The sequence below is a fragment of the Panthera onca genome, chromosome D3, assembly GCF_046562875.1.
Source record: "Panthera onca isolate mPanOnc1 chromosome D3, mPanOnc1 haplotype 2, whole genome shotgun sequence".
Taxonomy (NCBI): domain Eukaryota; kingdom Metazoa; phylum Chordata; class Mammalia; order Carnivora; family Felidae; genus Panthera; species Panthera onca.
Window position 1 is genome coordinate 66,018,227 of NC_138350.1, and position 20,999 is coordinate 66,039,225.

A 20,999-nucleotide genomic window follows, 5' to 3' on the forward strand; every position below is an offset into this window, starting at 1 on the left:
AGGGCTGTTGACACTCAGCTTGGTCTGGGGTCGGGGCGGAGCTAACAGAGGATCAAAGTGAACACGTCACACTCTTCGCTGCCCAAGAGACGGGCCAGTGTGTACGGAGGAATTTAGACACTAGACCATGAGGATAAGCACAATCAGCATGTTAACCTCAGGCACCAAATAATTGCAGCAGAATGATTCTGTATTGGGAAATAAGCATGCTGATAAGCCATGTGGGAGGTCCTGGGGCTCAGGAGAAAAGGCAGAAGACGGAGCAGGAACAGAAGGGAGAAAAGAGAGGATGTAGGCGAAGCGGGAGAGGACGGTGGGGTGAGGGGACAAGACCAGACGCTGTGGAGAAAGCAGCCAGGAAGAAATTCCAGGATAGGCAGTGGTTTAATCTTAAGATGAGGGAGTCTGTCTAATATTCCATTTTAAGTCATTTGCTTGGCTGTGCTGGGAACTCCCTCTGGTGCCCTGAGTATTGGTGAAGTCTGATGCACTCAAAAACACCTTGGAGCCCGTGTGTACGTGTGTGTGTGTGTGTGCCCGTGTGTGTGTTGGGGGGGGGGGGGGTAAGGCAAGGAAAAGGAGCTCAGTTCCAGTTGACATGCGAGTTGGGTTTGGGTGACACAGCGTGGCAAGGAGGGACCAGCAGCAGACAGCGAGATGAGAGATTCCGAGCCAGACCCCAGGGCGAGGGTGGGGGTGAGGGTTGGGCTGGAACACCTGCATCTAAATAGCACAGAGCACGGTGACCTCTGCGGCCCTGGCGTCCGGGTCACTCAGGCAGCGTGGGATTCCTTGGAAAGCGGTGCTCCCCTCCCAGGCCCAAGGTCTCTGTCTTGAACTGAATGCATCTTAGATGGCGAGGACTGACTGTGTCTTTGCAATTCTCTCTTGCAGACATTTCCCTGGGGTCTTGCGGCAGCCAGATTCATCCTTCTGGGCCGCATCGTAAATCGGGCCTCTGCTGATCAGCTTGCAAGCAAGGCCTGCCACAGCCTGTCCTCCCCTCCTGGCCCCTTGCTGCCTCCATGTGTCTGCAAGCTGTTCCCCGTGGTCTAAACTACCTTCCTCCTGCCCCTCTCTCATCTGAGTCTTTCCCTCACCCAAGGCCCAGATCACCTGCCCTTCCCTATAAAGTCCCACTCTGGCCACCCTGACGGTATGACACTTCCTGAGCCCTGGCTGTTTGCCAACAACTAGGAGAGGGGCCAGAGGGACGAAGCAGACTCCCCTCATCACCCCTCCACCTGGCATCCCTGTGCATGTCACCTCTCCAGCCTCCCAGGACATATTCTGATGCTACAAAATGAGACTATCTCCGAAACCACCCACTCCCCATGGGCTCCTGCAGAGCCCTCCAGGCCAGCCTGCCCGGAGTCCTGGCCAGACCTGTGCCCCTGCTGCCCCACCCAGAGCACCACACGGGTACGGGAGAGACCTCGGAGTAGCAGGGGGAAGGGGTGTTGACTTCTGTCTACGGGGCTGGCGGGAGGGCCTGCGCGTGACGCCCGGAGACCTCCCGGCCCTGCTCGTGTCTTAGCCCCTCTGCCATGAGGCAGTCCCTTCCACATTGAGAAGGAAGGCTGGATCTCACACTCCTGGAAACGGGGACTCAGGGACAAACCTTCACACCAGCTCATGAAGGGTGACTCTGGGGCCTTCCCGAGAGGCTGTTGTGACAAATGAAAAGGCCGAGGGGGAAGAGTAAGGGCACTAGGTGCAAGAAAGTGGGAAAGACAGTGAGAAATGACCATGAAAGGAGAAAATGGCTCTTTTTGTTTCAAAAGGGCAGGCTGGGGATGCTAGAAACCCACTTGGCTGCATTCCCAGGGCCTAGTGGCTTCTCCCTAGAACGGTGTGCTTGGGGGAGGTCACATGGCAAAGAGGATGGACATTTCATGTCTTCCCTTTACCGTGCCCACATCACTGGTGAGAAAGACTTCCACAAGCCAGTCACTCTGCAGTGTAAGCGGTACAAGAAGGCGGGTACCCTGTTCTGCAGAAATGGACAAAATAGGACGTTATGCCTGCCTCGATGGGATCGCATTTATACCACAGCCTGCGCTCAGGGTAAACCTGGGACACGGGGCCAGGTCAGTCTGTGAAGCACAGAGTTCGGGGATGTCCTGGCCTGTGGTCCCCACCCCTCTGTAGCCTCCCCGGCCCCCTTGGAAGTGACGACCTGGAAGCCTGCAGGGGAAGCTCCCACGCACCCTCCGGGCCACAGGGCCAGCGCTTGAGGAAAACGTCCACACCAAGTACCTGGGGTTTGAGGACCAGCTTTACCATCTAGAAGCTCCATGGCTCAGAGCTAATCTCCACTCCTCTCTAGGCCTCAGTTTCCCCATGAATAAGTTGAAATAAATTTAGTGGTTTTACAAACTTTTCTTGGCTATAGAACTCTCAGTACAAATAAAATCTGACTCCGAAACTCGGTGGGTAAGACAACCATCAGTGAGCTACTCTGCAGGAAGGATGGGGGCACGATGGGCCCAGAACCAACGGACCGATCCCTGGTTCCATTCAGCACAGATTGAAAACCAGGGCCTAGACCATGCCTGCAGCCCCCAGGAACCTCTAGAACTCTAGAATTCCGCCAAAGCGTTCCCATGTTTTGCTCTGGGTATATCTGTGTGCACCTGTGTGCGGTCGGGGGACAGGGTCCAAACAAAGAGGCAGCAGCCCCTGCTGTCAATGGATCACAAATGATATGGGGAACACAAGGCGCACACACGAACACATACACAGAGCACGTCTACACAGACACGCACACGAGCACACATGCTAGTCTATACGGCTGACTCGAGTGTGTGTTGGCAGGTTTAGTGTGACACTGGGCCCCTGGAGAGACACAGGTGCAGAGCACTTTAAGCTCATGCTTCCTTTGAATGCATGCTTTTGTTTCTTCCTCTCAACCGCCCTGTAAGTTTGGTAAAAGGGGAATTCTCACTCCCAGACGCTAGATGAGGAATCCAGGCCGTTGGATGCAAAGAGATTTGGCCAAAGTTACATGGCAACCACGTGGTAAAGCTGGGCCTAGACCCAGGTTTCTTAGTCCTGAGTGTCCTCTCCCAAAGCAAGGGACAGCTAATAAGATCCTGGGGAAGTCAGAGATCCAAAGTGGGCGATACTTCTCACAAAAGTCAACAGGGGAGCTAAGGAATATTGGCTGGAGATCACTGGGAGAGACCTGGTTGACAGAGGCCCCATGCCACTTAATATGCCTGTGGACACACAGGTCTTCTCCCTGGGCTCCAGAACGGCACCAACCCCAACTAATGGCCCATGACCCCACTAAGGCCAAGTTGGTACTCACTTGCTGGTGAGGTGGAGCTTGGGAGAGAGCCCATTCTCTCCGAAAATGGTGATGAAGACATTGGCATCTGTCCCTGCGCCACGAACATCCCCTGTGGCTGTGACCACCTCGTAGACTGGAGGAGAAAAGAGAACACATCACAGGCTTCTGAGAAAACCCAGAATCCTACAGGGGCTTGGAGAAGTCACAGCTCCTGCCAGCTGTGCAGAGGATATCCAGCCACAAAGGCGTCTATTCTATAAACCCCGCTCCAGCCCACAAGCCACTGAGCCAGGGTCAGAGCCACACCAACTCCCGTGTAAGACCCAAACCTCCCATTTAATGCCACACATTCATCTTACAGGTGAGGAGCCTGCAGGCAGCAGGGAAAGCCCAGGTCACATACCACTCGGTGTCAGCACTAGAGCCCAGCCCAGGGCCTCTGGACGCCTGGTCTGTGATCTTTCCAGCACGGCACTCATGTGCCTCCTAGACCTGGCCTTCTTCAGAGCCTGCACCTGCCCCTCACTCTCCTCTCTGCCCTCTACAAACACAGCTGCATTGCCAGCCCTCGTCTCCCGTGAGCTCCCGGGCACTGTCATCACAGGCTCCAGACAAGGCATCCCAGAGCCAAGCAGAGCTTTGTCCAGTGTCCCTTCTTAGCAGGGGCACTGATTTCCCTTCTCTGAGGTTCCTAGAACCTTGTGCTATTTGCTGTCGATGCCTTTTCTCTTGAAGTCCCTGGTTCTGATGAAGGTCTCGATCAAGGCACTACAAGACAAGAAAGGAAGCAGCAGTACATTTGCACAACTCCTTGTCTCTGGGGACAAACAAATCCTAATTCTTCATAGCCTACACCACAAGGGTGCCTGATCTGTACACAAGCCCTCCTTGGACGACTCCAGGGCCTGAAGCGTTGCCCACACAGCTTTGCACGTACATAAGGGCCTTTCCAAACTGAGGGTCCACAGAAGAATGAGCAGGATGGTGGAAATCCCAGGACCACATCACATGCGAGAAGACAGAGGCCTGGAGACGTGTGGTTTGGAGAAAAGGAGAGTCTGGGGCACGAGAGGGATGAGGAAGCTGCCTCAAAAGCTGATTTCAAGGGCACACAGCTCCTTCTTCAACAGCACACTGGCCATAAAAAATGTGATAAATTGGACTTAGTGAAAATTAAGACCATCATGAGAATGAAAAGGCGAAGATATTTGGAACACATATGGCTATCAAAGGACTCATAAGCAGAAGATATAAAGAAGCCATACAAATAAATAAGGAAAATAGATACCACACTATTAGGGCAACAAATTGTTTAAAAGATAAACACACGCTTACAAGAAGACTCAGACATTCCACTTTGGGTATTCACCCGGGAGAAATAAAAACATGCCTTCTCAAAGACCCACGTACAAACGTTCACAGCAGCTTTGTACATAACAGCTCTACACTTGATCTTAGCCAAAAAGCCGAGAAGCGATAATAATGGCTCTAAACTGGACACAGCCTAAATATGCAACCACAGGTGAACGGATCAACAAATCGTGATATAACCATACGACGGAATCCTACTCAGCAACAGAAAGGAGTGAACCACCCTTATATGCAATATAGGTGAATCTCAAGCAGGTTATGTTGAGCAAAAGAAGTCAGACACAAGACACTGCACACTATAATGCCATTTACATGAATCTCTAAAAAGACTAAACTATTTTAACAGAAAGCAGAACACAGCTGCCTGGAGTTTGCAGCATGGAGAATTGACTGAGGAGGGGCTCAGGGAACTTTGGGGGATAATTTAAATGCTCTATACATAGATTGGGCTAATGGTTACACAGAGGTATACATTTGTCAATGCCCATCAAACAGCACATTTAAAATCGATACATTTTGGGGCGCCTGGGTGGCTCAGCCGGTTAAGCATCCGACTTCAGTTCAGGTCATGATCTCACGGCTCATGAGTTCAGGCCCCGCATCGGACTCTGTGCTGACAGCTCAGACATGGGGCCTGTTTCAGATTCTGTGTCTTCTTCTCTCTCTGGCCCTTCCCCCCTCAAGCTCTGTCTCTCTCACTCTCTCTCTCTCAAAAATAAATAAACATTAAAAAAATTTTTTAAATAAAGTAAAATTGATGCATTTTATTAAAAAGTAGTTATAGTTCAATAAAACTTGTGTTTCAATAAAATTGACAAATGGGCCAAAGATTTAAGTAGGCAAGTCATAGGCGAAGATATCCAAACGGCCAATAAACATATGGAAGAGTGTTCAGCATCACTGTTCGTCGGGGAAATGCAAACTGAAATTACAATGAGATACTACTATATCCCCACCAGAATGGCTAAAATTAAAAAGACTGACAGTGCTAAGTGTTGGCAAGAACGTGTCTTGATCTGAATGGTAATTACCCAAGCACGCAACTGTCATCCAACTGTAAAAGTCATCCAACTGTATCTTTGTGAAAGTTTTATACCGTATATATATTATTCCCCAATTTAAAATTTTTAATTAAAAAACTTAATTCAGATGGCCAAAGAACGATCTCGCGGAGGACACATATCCCGGGGAAAACACAACATTCTGTTTGGCTCCAGAGGGGACGACCCCAACGAACAAAGTACCCTCCCTGGTCAGCACAAAGAACCATCAATGGCACCATAGCGTTGCTCCTGGCACAGAGCCTGGCACGTGGGAAGTGCACAATAAATAATTACCTGGGGGAATGAATGAGCAAATGAATGTATCAATCAATGAAATGAACACAGACTATGGAACTCAAGTGACCGATATCTGACCCCCAATTCTACCATTACTGGCTATGTGATAGCAACCAAATTTTGTACACAGCCTCCATTTCCTCATCTCTGAAGCAGGAACAATTCCTTCCTTGAAGGACTGTGATCAGGATTGAATCAAATAAAACAAAATTTTCAGTGTTCGTTCTCACTGACTCCAGCACTTGCACTTCGAGGAACTTATCTTACAGACGCTCTTCCACAGTTGCATAAAAGATATGCGTTCCTCAAGTGGTAGACTTCCCTCATAATCACCACCACCATCATCACCATCATCCCTATCATGGTCATCATCATCTCCATTGCCAGCATCAAAGGCATCATCATCATGCCCGCCATTATCCCCATTAAAAATTCTCAGGGAGGCTGCCTTGGGATATTGTACCGCAACCGATGCTGGGCAAGCCTGTCTGGGCCGCACAAGAGGAGAGGGTCTCAGGGCTGGAAGCGTGTGCCGGATGGCCCCCAAGGTCCCTTGGATCTCAGGTTCTGAAATGAGTCACACTCTTCCCCTCATGGCCCTGTCCGAGCCAGGAGACAGACCGATGCCGGGGCTCAGCCTTCCCTCAGAGGATTGACGGAGCCGCTCTGCTCCCACTGGCTGTTGGCGAGCTCCACTGTAGCCTGGAGGTGACCTGAAGAACAGAGAGGGACACCGAGGCCTTTCTCCTTTTCCTCCTTCTTCTTCCCCATCCCACTCCCCAACAGTCTCCCAATAATGCAAGACTGGAGTTCAAAAGAGTGGGAGGCGTGTTGTTCTAGAAGCGAGAGAGTAGCAGTGACCACGAGGGTTCAGCATGTGACTACCATTAGCAGCATCCATGTTTACTGCCAGTGTCCTGCACCTGACTGGGGAGCCTGTGCGCCCACATCTCTTAGAAATGTCAGCGTTACACCCACCTCGCCTTGCTCTTCTCCAAGCGCTGGTACCACAGTCAAGGTCAAGCTGCGCAAGAGCAAGCACGAGCCAGACCAGCTCGATTCAGATTCTGACTGCGACTTGGTAGCTTTGTGATCTCGGGCGAGTTATGTAACTTCGCCATGCCTCAGTTTCCCCATCTGAGAAAGAGGACAAGGACCCCACCTGCTCCTCGGCTGGTTGTGAGGATCACACTGGTTAGTATGAGCACAGTTCTCTCGATGTGCCCGGTGCACAGAGCGCCGTTCCGTCTGGCGGCACCGAGAGGTCAAGGGGGGACTCGCCTTGAGAAAGGATATTTTAAACTCTTGTTCTCTCTTAAGTGCTCAAGTCACTTAAGTTCTCAGGACCTCAGTCCTTAACCTGTGAATTGGGACTGATCACACCTGCCTTGACCGTTCTCAGGAATCTTCGAGATCAAATGTGAGCACAGAGGGAAGAAGGCTTCATGAAGGGTAAAAAGAAGAGCAAACATGTGAGGGACCAGATAGTCACACAGGCGTGCAGAGCCCCTGAACAGAGGTGGACAGGGTGGCAGTTCCGGGAGCTTTGAGAATGTGCTTCCCGGCAGGCAGCCATGTGCACTGGGGACCTGAGAGTACTTGCCAAGGGTGCTGCACCCACATCCAGCTGCAAACACTGGTCTGGGCTTGCGGTCCCACCCCTGCGCTGGGGGAGGGCGGCAATGCCTCACTCGTCCAGGCACATCTTTTCTTCCCGCAGCCCCCACTCCCCGCCTCCACCCCAGGAGGCACCCGGGACATCCTGCCAGGAAAGGGACCCCAGCTGAGCCACGGCCTTCAGGCAGCGACCACCTTCTCTGAGCCTGGATCTGTGCTGGCAGCTGGGGGAGGAGTGAGGACAAGGGAAGGAGGGCCCCACCTTCATGGAGGGCCGTGTGGCTGAGGCTTAAGAGGCTACAACATGCCAGGCTTGCGTGAAATAGTGGAACAATGAAGAAGTGGATGTAATCAAGGAGTTCCCGGTGGGCTGGGATTAAGGAAGGCTTCATGGAAGAGGAGGACCCGAGCTGGGCTTTCAAAGTTAAGATAGGAAGAGGGAGAAAGGGGAGGGCGAGCCAGTCCATGGGCAGGCACAGGGCAGGCGTTCAATCGGTATTTGGTGTCTCAATGGATGGACGGGTGAATGAATGAATAGGTGAGTGAATGAATGAATGTGGTGCTTACAGGGACTAGTGAGCCACTTTGGAGTAAGCACGGAGAATTTAAATGCCTTCAGGGGCCAGGCAGGCAGCGTCCATGGGCGAAACGGACCTAGTCTGAGCGACAGGGAGCAGTGGAGACTGTGGTGTCCACAAACTGGATGTCCACAGCCTACAGGCGTTCACAGGCCAAACCTTAGAAAACATGGTAACGGCAAAAAAAACCCTGAACACCATCAAACCAAACCAACGACAACCCTCTGCGGGCCAAAATTACCTTCTGGACCCCCGATTCTGCCCTCTCTGATTATCTGGCAAGAAGGTGGAACCCTTCAAAGCAGCCCCATCCACCCCGATCAGCGGTGGGGGCGGGGGGTGCACAGAGACTGGAAGAGCAAGCCCCAGGGTGCAGAGCAGTAAGTGTCCTCCTTGCTGAGCCCCAGGCCCCATCTCCACCGCTGTGGTGACAGCTGTCCCCACCCCGCCAGGCCAGCCGTGAGGGGTCAGGCCTCCCTCTCTCTCCCCTCCACAGCCCGAGCAGGGGCTCTGGGCCGTCAGACTACAGGGTGGAGGCCAGGTTGGAGCCTGGCTCTTGGGAGGCATAGGACTGGAGAGCGTGGGCACCGCGGTTCGGGTCTATTCTGTGCCACTGAGACATGACTAAGGGCAGCTGGCCTCAACTCTTGTACAGGGGGCAACCCCGTGTGATGCCTGCCCGGTCACTCCCGGCGACGATGCAGCACAGACCCAGCAGGAGACTCCGCGGGAGGAGCCGGGTTGGAATCCGCATCTCCTCCTCCAAGCGCAGGAAAGGGCCCCGCGCAGCCCTGCCCGCCGCCCGCACCTTTGGCCTTGTAGTACTCGTGCTCCAGCTCCTCCTCGTCGTCCTCTGAGGCGTAGTTCAGCAGCTCCTCCTCGTACAGGGCGAGAAAGTCAATGTCTTTCTTCCTCCTCTTTTTCTTTTGGGGCATCATCTTGCCGGCTGCCCCTTCCTGGCACTCGCAGGCTGATGGCACCCACCACCTCGCACCCTCCTGGCCCCGAGGCCTTTTCTCCCTGAGCTCCGGCACCCACCTCTGGGTCCCCTGTGTCTACAGCCCCCTCCTGCTCCCCTGTCCTCTAAGGCCCCTGAGCAGAACCCTGTGCCCTATCTCTGCCCTTCCTGTCCCTGGCCCCTCTCTCTGCCACCCTGTGCACCTGCCCTGGGGTTTCTCCTTGGGCCTCATCTCTTATTCATGGGGACTGCGGGCACGCTGTCTTCCTTACCCCGCCCCTCTCCTCCCCTCATGGAGAATCAGGTGACATCAAGCCCTTGGCATCTTCTCCCATCTGGCCTCACAGCAAGGGGGCCCCCTGGGGCCTCTCCAGGTCACCCCAGGGGTAGGTGGGGGCCTCCCCCATGGAGATCCCCTAACCTCACAGCTAGAGCTGTGAACAACGTCCCCAGGCCTTGGGGCCCTTCCTAAGGAGGGCACGGCCTGGAATCGTCTGAGCTCCCAGGACTCAGAGGCCTCTGTTTCTCTCCATTATTCATGACCTCTGCTCGCCTTACAAAGCAGGCAAGGTTCTTACTGGATCCTTCTCGTTCCATCTCTGCTTCCATCTCCTCGTGACCGCTGGCTTCTGGAAGAGACCATTTGGCTGGAGGAGACCCTGCTGCCCTTCAGAGACGCTTCTCCAACCAGCACTCAGATAATCCACAAAGCATTTTCTGAGGTGTGAGTTACTGGTACCACCAGGCCAGAGCCATGGACGCTGGAGAGGCCCGCTGCATCATATGTGACCCCCACAATGACTGGACAGGCCAGTCAAGGTTAGCCAGCATCTGTTTTAACCGGCACTCTCTATTTGCCCACATTGCCCTCTGCACTTTCAAATGAAATGGTACAAGCCCTCTGAGCCCCTCCACTTGGCCGACATTCCCCCAACCACGGCCCCACAAGGGGGGATTCTGAGCTGGGGCAAGAGAACCGAGTCCCAGGGACCCCTCTCCACCCTCAATCAGCAAGAAAAATTTCCCTTAGGCCCACTGGACTCCTCTTCCTTGCTTATTTTATTTTGCTAAGATTTTATTAAAGCACTTTGGCCTTAATTTTAGCAAGATTTCTTACAACCTGAGTTGTAAGTTTTCTGTGTAAATCCCCAAATGCTAGAAATTTCCAGTCTACGTGCAACTCCTATCTCTCTGTCTTGGCAGTGTGAGGTCAAGAGGCTAGAACTGCCTCACTGCCTCCTGGCTGTATGGCCTTAGAGGAGGCCTGGCCCCCCATCGGTGGAAGGGGGATAATGACCCACGAAGGCATATTGAGTACTTGGAGAAAGTGCTCAGTAAGCAGAAGCCTCTGGAACACAGTAGGGGCTTACTAAATGCCTGTGACTCCTAATGAACGCTTCTCTCTTATTTTGCATGGTGTGTGTGTATGGGGGGGTGAAGGGGGGTAGGCAATGCTTTGAAATCATCTCAGATTGTTCCAGAAGCCCCCCTTTGGGTCCCCTGTGCAAGGACTGGCCCCATGTGTTCTCTTTCTTCTGTGGGGCCCAGTCCACGGCAGCACATCAGAGACCACAGGTGAACACGCTGAATCATCTGTGTCCTCCAACATAGGGCAGAGATGTCCATTTACTTGTTGGTCTCTCCCCCCGTCTCTCCCAGTCACAAGCTCTGAGGGGGCAGGCATCACGCCCCCTTGTCCTGGACCTATCATACGCCTGGCACACGGCGGGCTTCGGTAAGCATCAGTTCAGTGGATGAATGCACAAATTGCAGGCAGATCTATAAAGCAGCCATGAACACAAGGCCCTCTGTTTCCGAGGAAAACACTATGGGCTGAAGAGAAGTCACTTTCAATGATATGTTGGTAGGGTGAGTGTCCCAGAATGGGTACTATTCTGAGCACATTAGGCCTAGAGAACAGGACACTTCCTCACAAATGTGAACAACTGTCCTGCAGCGCAAGCACTAGACTAATCTGTGTGGCTGTGGGTGGTGATTACAGAAAAGCAGGTTTCAACCCAATCCGGGAAGAAGGATGGGACCCCCCAGGCCAGAGGTCCCTGGGTGACACAGTGTGGCTGGAGGGCATCGCTCATGACCTACAGCAGGGGGCGCTCCAGCAGCCCCTGTGGATTTGGATTGGACAGCCCTCCATCCGGGAGCTGGGATACTCCAGGAGGCTGGATGGCAGGTGCAGACAGACAGTGGAGGAACGATGCCAGGTCACCCAGCACCACACGACTTTTCGCCAGCTCCTCCTTGGTCACCCCTGTGTCCCACCACCTCTCGGCCCAGAGCTGAGTCCACCGACTGTGCCCTTAGCCCAGAGCCCCAGCGCCCAGGACCCCCGGCCACCACCTCACCTTCTCTGTTGTGGGTCTTCTCCCTCTGAGACGCTCTCTGTCAAGGTCAATGTTTCCTAAAGCCGGATTCCAGAATGCCTGGATTAGCCCCGCGGGATTCACCAAATGCCGATTTCTGACCCCACACCCCTACCCCAGACCTACCGAGTCCAAGTCTCTGAAGATGAAACTTGGGGACCCAGAGTTTCGACAAGCCCCTCTCGTCAGGGGGGAGGAGGGGAGATGGGGGAATGTCCTAAAATTAGAGAACAAGAGGGGCCGATACCTGCCCAGGTGAACTCACTAACTTGATCAGTTCACCTGGGCTAAGGGGAGGGGCTCAGCAAGCTTCCGTCGCCACACACAGCCTTATCTGCACATTGGAGTCACCTGGAGGGTTTTTAAATGCCCATGCCTGAGTCCCACCCCCAGAGATGCCGATTTTCCCTGTTTGCGGTGGAGCCTGGGCGCAGGGAACTTCCGAAGCTCCCGGCAGATGCGGGACAGCTAGGCAGCAGTCAGCACTCACACCCCTCCCCAGAGTCTGGGGCAGCTTTGTTCTCTCGAACCACCCGCGTCCCCACCATGAGGAGGCAACTCTGACCCCAAAGTCGTCACCCAGGAAAGATCAGCTTCACCTCTTCCCCTGTTCTGCTGAAGGATCGCCCTGGAATCAGCCCAAAGTCCTTGTGAGGGAAGAAGAGCGAAGTCCAATCGTGGACGATGCGCGCCCCCTGCTGGCAGCATGTGGTTTGACCTCTGTTGTTAATTCTACCTTTGGGTTCTTTAGAAACAGACCTTAAAGAGTACAGAGAAGTTACTAGGATTGTTATGGCAAATAGTATCCGTCCAGAGAAAAAAATAAAACAAAGTGCTCATTTTGCATGCAGGACGGTTTAGATTTAAAAAAAAAAAACAATAAAATGCTTATTGGACTGTTTTTTTTTTTTTTCAAAAAATTTAAAATAAAATATTTTGAGAAAATCCATGGCATTAAAACACGGTAAGAGAACAGGGTCTGAAACAGTACCACGTGTTGATGGGGACATGAAATGACTAGAGCTCTCACGCTGCTGGTGGCAGTGGTAAGTGGTGCAGCCACTTTGGAAAAGAGTTGGCCCTGTTTTATAAAGCCACCCAGACACTTCCCACATAACCCAGAAATTCCACTCCGGGGTATTTACCTAAGAGAAATGAGAATACATGTCCACACAAAAGCTGCATGTGAATGTTCACACAAGCTTTTATTCGTAAGAGCCCAAACCTGGAACAACTCACATGCCCATCAACTGGCCAGTACTACTCAACCACAAAAAGGCAGGAAGTACTGGACATGCTACAGTATGGACGAATCTCGAAAGCATTAAGCCAAGTGAAAGGACCCAGCCAGAAGAAAACTGCATTCTGCATGATTGCGTTTGTGTGACATTCTGGGAGATTTAAAACTGGACCAATGGTGGTAGGGGGTGGGCCGGGGGGCAGGGGATTCACAACACGAGAGGCACAAGGAGGCAGCGCTTTGGCTCCCCCCTATCTCTCTTCCTGGTCCTGCCTCGTGCAGGTGCGAGCCCATCGGGGGAAGGCCCACCATGCAGGCCTGGCTGCTGACCTGAGCCTCGTCCCAAGCTCTGTGGTGTTAGGACCCTGTGTGTGGTTGGCTGGGAAACAGGGCTCAGGGCGGGTTTGCAGACCCACTCTCCTTCCAGGCAGGGCCAAGGTCAATGCCGGCCCCTTCCTCCAATCTAGGCTTAGCATCCTCCAATCCAAACTATATAGGGTGGTTCTTGGGGCGCCTGGGGGGTTCAGTCAGCTAAGCGACTGACTTCGGCTCAGGTCATGATCTCCTGGTTTGTGAGTTTGAGCCCCGCATCCGGCTCTGTGCTGACAGCTTAGAGCCTGGAGCCTGCTTCGGATTCTGTGTCTCCCTCTCTGCCCTTTCCCTGCTCTCTCTCTCTCTCTCTCAAAAATAAATAAATACTAAAAAAACCCCAAAAACAAAAAAAACCATTTTAAACTGTATAGGGTGATTCTGTACCCTAAATGATAAAGCTGACACTTGGATTCCCATCAGTTTCTTGTATACTGGTAAAAACACCAAGACCAGACATGGCAATTATAGGAATCCCAAACGTCTGATTATAGGGAAGGGGCTGTTTATCCCACAGACCATTTGCACATGCACACAAATGCATGCACATACACAGAGAATGATTTCATTCCCCAGCCTCACTCTCCTTCCAGGACATCCTCCTGCTGCTGAATGAATTCTCTTAAAGCTTGCCTTTGGTCATGTCACTTTCCAGTTCAAACACCTTCACTTACACCTCAGTGCAAACAAATTTTATCATCCAAGATTCTGGACTGCAAGCAGCAGAAACTAACACTAGCTTGTTTAAGTAGAAAATTTGTTTAAAAAGTTAATATCGGGGCAAGGGGGTCTCAGAATTTCTGAGAGGTCTTAGGAGCTGCTCCCTAGAAAGGATACCTGACCCAGGGAGGCCCTTACTGCCCCCAGTGATGGGCCTGGACACACAGTTTGTACCAAGCTTCAGCACTGGCCTCTACTGCCCCTGCTGATGCCAACCTTTCCAGAATAGACTCTGCTGACTTCTGCCAATTCAGAGTCTGGGGCTTGTGCACCTGATTGGCTGAGCCTCAGTCATGTGCCTATATTTTGCAGCAAAGGAGGCTGGGAAAGTGAGTTTGGGGCATGTTCAGCTCTTACATTGGGAGCTGTCCTCTCCTCAAACTTTAGAAGGGGCACTCAGACGCTAGGTTGCGGAAAGAATCACAAATGTCCCCAACACAAATTAAATTCTAGCACGTCCAGCTGACATCGGAGGCCCTCTGTAATCTGTCCCAACCGCCCGCTTAGGGGAGTTAACATTGTAGTTAAACTGAAGACGTCCCTGGGCACTTTCCTCCCGCAAGCCTTAGTTCACTCTGACATCAGAACTGTAGCGTGCATTTCTGTATCAGCCAGCTATTGCTACATAACAGACAATCACAAAAAACTCAGTGGTGCAAGTGTCACACGGCTGGGGCTTGGCTGGGGTGACTCACTCACCCTGGGCTCAGCTGGCAGCTGTGTCAGTCTACAGGCCTGGCTGGACTTGGCTGGGGAGGCTCACCCTGGGGCCAGGCTGAAGGAGCAGCTGCTGCCGGGAGAGCACTTCTCAGGGCCATGGAGGAAGGGCACGGGGGTGAGTCTGGTGCTGCCAGCACCCTTGAGGCCTACACCTGCATCACATCTGCTAACATCATTGGGTCACGCAAAGCAATACAAGTGGCTGAGCCCAGAGGCTCAGGCTTTAAACTTTCATAGCAAAGGGTGTGGACACAGCAAAGGGTTCTCCCTTCCACCAGTCTGCGCTCCCTTCTAAGGAAGTCACATGCATCCCCAGTGCCCACTGGAGTATGAATGTGGCCCTCAAGACATGTTGAAGGAATGAGCCAATTACAAGTGTGTGGGTTGGGGTGAGTGGGGTCTGGAGAGTCCATGTAAGAAGTCCCAGGAACTTGAGGACGTATCCTAGAAGCTCTGGTTCCCACCTGTTCCCTGTTCTGGTTCCCTGTTCTGGTTCCCACCTGTGGCTCCCCACCACCACATGTGCCCGATTTCTCACCCAAGGGAAGCAGCTAGTCCGATATCTCAAAACGAACCACCCCTATTCTGGAAGCAGAGCAGGTGATGTAGTGTGGTGAGGTTGGTGGTTTTCCCGTGTCACTGAAATGTTAGTTCCCACTAACATTTCACTTTAGGCTACCCGGGGTATTAGGAAAGCTCACCCTCAACCACTTCTGCCCCCTCCGATCCACCCTGCTCACAAACACCGAGGGATTTTACTGAAAAACAAATCCGATTGTGAGTGTCTGATAAGTGTTTATTAAATAAATCAATGAACTACATTCAACTTCTGTCCCCCAGCTCACCGATTCATTGATTGACTGATTCATCGATGGATTGACTGATTCATTCATTCACTCAAAAATATATTTTGAACTGCTGCTGCCCTGACCCTGAGCTCTTTCTCTTATGCAGATAGACTAGAATACAGTGCCGGGTCTCAGGGCTAACCCTCAAATAGCATCCTTAGATTCCACGGTTGCTTGCTTGAGTGTTTGGCATTTTATAGTTGTAATAAGAAACATTTAAACATCTTGCAGCCGGCATGGAAATTCTTGTTAGGAGGAAGGCGAAGTGTGACCTGAGATCCCAGTTCGGTAGGAGACCAAGTGCACAGAGATGTGTTCTCCCAGGGACACAGTTGAGGAACTGGGGACAGGGAGACACAGAAGGGACAAGAAGAGGAGGGGCCAGAGAGGCTGGCTGAGGCTGGGGCCACGTGCAGTGTCCACACTGGGAGGCTGGCAGGCGGTTGGGCTGGCCAAGGACATGTTAGCCTGGGGACGCCGAGAGGACACTGAACATTCCACTTGAGGTTGCTTGTTTGGAAGGAGTTTCCATCGCTTTCTCCTCTCCTCCCGCATCGCCGTATATACATTATATGATCATGGATATCAAGGAAAGGTCTACGTCTAGTACCTGGGTGGCTAAGGGATATACAACCAAAACATGTTCAGAAGCAGGAGTCTGAATGCCAGCCTCTGAGGGTTTACACATCATCTTCTCTAATGGGAAAGCACAGGGAAGGCTTTGTACCTCCCCAAGATGCAGATTTGGGGAAGTCTTTTCCACAGGTGAGCTCCAGTCAGGCTGTTTGTGCACAAATTTAAAAAAAAAAGAATGTGTATATATGTGTGTGTGTATACATACATATATACACACATATATAGGTATATATATTTACATATGTATGTATATGTATATATATGTATATGTATATATGTATATGTATATATATGTGTATGTATATATATACATATATATACACACACTCCTATTTTATTTTTATTTTTAAAATTTTTTTAACGTTTATTTATTTTTGAGAGTGAGAGTGTGAGCAGGGGAGAGGCAGAGTGAGAGGAAGACCAAGGATCTGAAGTGGGCTCTGTGCTGACAGCAGAGAGCTGGAGGAGGGGCTGGAACTCATGAACCGCGAGATCATGACCCGAGCCAAAGTCGGACGCTTACTTGAATGAGCCACCAGGCACCCCTATATAATCCTATTTTAAACACACTCAATGGACATTGGCATGGAAAGAACTTTTTAGAACATTTTAGGGGCACCTGGACGGTTCAGTCAGTTAGGCGTCCGACTCTTGATTTCGGCTCAGGTCATGATCTCATGGTTCCTGAGATCGAGCCCCACGCTGGGCTGTGCGCTGACGGTGTGGAGCCTGCTTCAGATTCTCTGTCTCCCTCTCTCTCTGCCTGTCCCCTGCTCTCTGTCTCTCTTTCAAAAATAAATAAACATTAAAAAAAAAACTTTATAAGGAGGTAATTTGTGCTCCAATGCCTTTTGATGTGACCCCAGACCTTGACAGCTGCTTTGCTTCAAGAGAGGTAGGGCTGTGTAGCTTCCAGGTGTGAGCGCGTCTGATACCCCACCTGCTCGGTCAGCCCTCTAGCCCTCCCCGGGACTCTCCCTCCGCAGACACAAGCCTGTGGTTCCCTCTCCGTGTCCTCCTGAGGCCTGTGGGGTGCTGCTTCAGGACCCCACCGACTTGGTCTGGATCTGGTCTCTGAGCCCACCTGCTCTCCTGCTCAGACAGGAACAGGTCACATGAGGACCCAAGACGGCCCGAAGATATGCCCAGGGAGGCCACGGGTCCCTCCCAAGTCCTGGCGGCCTCTTCGCATTGGGCTGTGCCGCATGAGCCCAAGCCCCAAACACACACACACACACACACACACACACACACACACACACGGCCACAGCCAGAGTCTTTGCTAGATGAACCACGTGACTGGTTTTATTGGGTAGAAACTGAAGGCCTTGCAAGCACAGTGACAGATACAAAGAGCCCTGATTATACTCTGAGGACAGATCAGTCATCACTTCCGAATCCCTCAGGGACGGCCGCACACAGCTGTACTTTGGACGGATGTACTTTGGATGCACCCCTGGGTGAACCCTTGCTCTTGCGCACGGACTGCACTCCCCGTCGCCCCGTCTCCACCCGGCAAGGAGTGTCTCCCTCCGAGGCATCAGGCCTCAGGGTGGCGGAGGGAGCGAGCCCGGCGGGCCAGAGAGGGACGTCCTTCAGCATCAGCCCCCTCGCCCTCAGCCGGCGCGTCTCCGCATCCCAGCAAGTGACACCTCGGCCTCCCTTTGCTTCTCCGGCGGGAACAGCCCCGTGGAGCATGTGCGGTGTGGTTCAGCTCCTGGGAAAGGACAGCGAGACAGGCACGGGCCGAGAAGCCCCCAGAGGTCACGGCCATGTGGCCCCTTTGTCTTCACACACGGCAGGCCACTCGGAGTGGCATCGGTGCCACCAAGCCCTCGGGGACAAACTCCTCTGCCTTCACGTGAGCCCCTGGGCAGGGCTCCCTGCAAAGTGACGCTGGGCCAGCACGGCCGCGGGGCGGTGGGCGGGTTTCCTCTGCTGGCCTCGTCGTCTGCCCCCCCACCCAAGCTTCATCCCGGCAGCAGGGTGGCAGGGGACTGACTCCACACTGTTAACACTAAACGACCCGGCGTGTGCTCATTGAGATAGTGTGTTAGTTAAAAATAATAATGATACATCTGCATACGTTTCACGGTTCAAACAACACAGCTTTGAAGAAGACTTACAGCTTTCTGTGGGGAGGGCGGTTGGGTCCAAAAATGAAATTTGCAGGCGACCAAGAAGACCCTGTTGCACCCTAAAACATTTGTGCGAAGTGTGGGAGCCCCCAGGGGGGGACTAGCTGTCCCCCAAAGCAACGTTGGGCAGGAGGGCATGCTCAGAAGGCGGCCACGGTGAGAGTCAAGGGTCCCGCTGAAGAAGAGTGTGGGAGGGCTGGCTCCGGGATGGGCTGGGAGGACCTGTCGCTGGGGCCCCCACCAGCCTCCTCCCAAACAGCTACGGCGCCACGGGTCTGATGCTGACCTGCTCCACAGTCCCCCTCTGCTCAGACCTGTGGCCTTAGGCGACCCTCTGCCAAGTACAGCACAGCCACCCGGTGTTCCAGCTCTGGGAGCCCCGGGCGCAGGACCTCGAGAGGAATGAATGCTACAAAGAGCCCTCCACAGAACGAGGCAGGGCGCGAGGCCCAGGGTAAAGCCCAGGCCTGGACCAGACTCCAATCAGCCTGGCAACCTCAGCGGGAAGAAAGCAGAGAAGCCTGAGAGGCTAGCGCAGGACATGGCTACTACCCCCCTCTGTCCCCTCAGGAAGCTGGGGCGCCCGACCCCAGAACGCTACCACCAATCCCATGTGACCGGGGGCATGCCACAGTCGTCCTGCTGGGACCCAGTGAGGTCGGGACGCCCCCTGACCGCCCCACCGTTCTCAGAAGAATACAGGGAGGCCTGGTGAGAAAACCGAGGACGACAGTGCCTGGAAAGCAGGAAGTGCTCATCTGCGGGCCGAGAAAAAGAGTCCTATTCTTAAATTCACAAAGGACTCCGGGCCGGAGTCACTGCAGAGACCGCCCTGGCCCCAGCGTGACCAGGACACCACCGGCGGAAGCAGAGGTGCAGAGAGAGAATGTCGTGGCAAGCACCGTCTACCACGCTGCGAAGCTCCCTTCCAGGGATTGGTGGGGGGAGCGGAAGGGGCGCATCCCCCCCTGCTCCTGGCCTTCTTTTTCTTGGGGGAAGAGTCAGAGGGAACACGCCAGTCCAAAAGGGTGAGTCTGCCTATCTCGTTTACCCTACATTCTCAGATAATGAACTACTGCACCCACCCGAACTTCAAGAGATCTGAGGGCCAACCTTTTAAGCACCAAGATTTCTAGGACTGTGTTGTGTTTGGGAACGGAAGTAATTCCGAAATGGGTAAGCTGCTCCTCTGCCTTCTTAAGCACAGGATACCGAAGGCTGTTTGCTCCCGTTCCCCCGGTGTGGTCACAGGGTGAGCAGATCTAAGATGCTCTGTGCCCTCGGGGCTACCACAGCACATTTGCACCTCCACTAACCGGCCTCAGATCACTTGCTGCTTTCCGAGGAGTTTTGGTCTTTTTAATGCCATTACTGTTAGGCTACTAGCTGCCATTTCTTGCTAAATCTAGCACCTGTTGTCATTCTCTTCGTTCACTTTATTATGAGAAACCGGAATCAAGTTCCCTAGAATTGAATTTAAAATTAAAGCGAACGCCACAAGGGATCCGCTGTTTGCAAAATGTTTGGTCTTTAACACAGAGCTTTACAGCATCTATTTCAGGGGCTCAAAATCAATTTTCCTTCATCTGAGTCCCCAGCTACCTAAGGGCTGAGTGAGCTTGCTTGGGTAAGTGTTCCCGGGAAGTGAGGTGTGCTTTGACCTTGTTTCAGTAATAAAGTAATCAGAGTCTCCTTTAACAAGTCTGCAAGGTGTTCAGTGGGTCTTGTAAACTTTGCCGTTGAATATGGGCTTCTGAGCTGCTATGCGGATAAAGTTCTTGCTGGGACCACATCGTTGGAGGCGTCTCCAGAGGGAAGGGGCAAGGGACTTGCCTCCAGTTGTGGGGAGGAGAGACTGAGGCAGGATCCAGATGGTAAGATGATGGATTCAACTGGAACCTTTTCCAAACGAAGGTGGAAAAGGAAGGAAGAGCCCAGCGCAATAGGGAGGGAACTTAGTCCCTGCGTCACATGAACCATTTCTGCGGAACGTTCCCTCATCACCACCTTCCTGCTTGTTTTCCACGGGTGTGGTGGGGGATAGGGACAGATCACTGCACCCAGCTTCCACCCTCAGTGGGCCAGGAACTCTGTGCTAAAGAGTGCAGCGTGACAGAAGAGCCCGGGACTTACCCTGAGTGACAGTCACACTCACGGGAGCCCTGGGAGTGACATCTCACGGCACTTTGACCTTGTCACACCCTGACTGCTGGGGTTACCTTGGTCTGGGCACCGGCTCCCCACAAGGCTCCTTGGGCATGCTCTCCAGGGGGCCACAGGCGCATCAGCAGGAAAAAGCAAACACTGGCCTGAGGGTTAAGGGTCCCGGTTCTGTCCTGTCCCTGCTCTGGGTCATAATCCGCCCCCCTCCCCCCCCCAGGAAACCTAAGGCAGATGGAACCAAGCAGCCACATGCACAGCACAGGCAGAAAGAAGCACAGACCTGGAGTCAAGGGCAGGGTGCCCAAACCCCCCAGTGTGCCCAGGACTGGGGAACTCTGCCCAGGCTGCAGGGCTTCCCTTGGGTCAAACCTGGAAAATCTGAGGCCAACCAAGATGGGGCCCCCTCATCCCTGGACCGGCATCACCATCACTTGGGAGCCGGCAAGAAAGGCCCCACGCCAGCTCACCGAAGCAGAGACCGCAGGCTGGGGCCCGGGAACCCCCAAGCTCTCCGAGTGACTCTGACGCAGCTTCAAGTTCAAGAACTACTGCCCTAGAATATGGTTCTCCACCTTGGCTGCGTATTCGAGTCATGGGGAGAGGCTGAAAGACTTGACTACCTGGG

At 53.0% G+C, this 20,999-nt stretch overlaps 1 protein-coding gene across 1 annotated transcript in view; it reads right to left on the bottom strand.

The window, feature by feature from the left end:
- The window catches only part of LOXHD1 (lipoxygenase homology PLAT domains 1), a 162,619-nt gene extending 153,287 nt beyond the window's left edge, over window positions 1-9,332 (bottom strand). The window contains exons 1-2 of the mRNA XM_060613756.3: window positions 9,010-9,332; window positions 3,314-3,428 (exon numbers count right to left, since the gene is read on the bottom strand). Coding sequence (XP_060469739.3) covers window positions 3,314-3,428; window positions 9,010-9,139 — 245 coding nt within the window. The 5' untranslated portion in view covers window positions 9,140-9,332. The remainder of the gene's footprint in view (window positions 1-3,313; window positions 3,429-9,009) is intronic.
- Window positions 9,333-20,999: the final 11,667 nt, after the last annotated feature.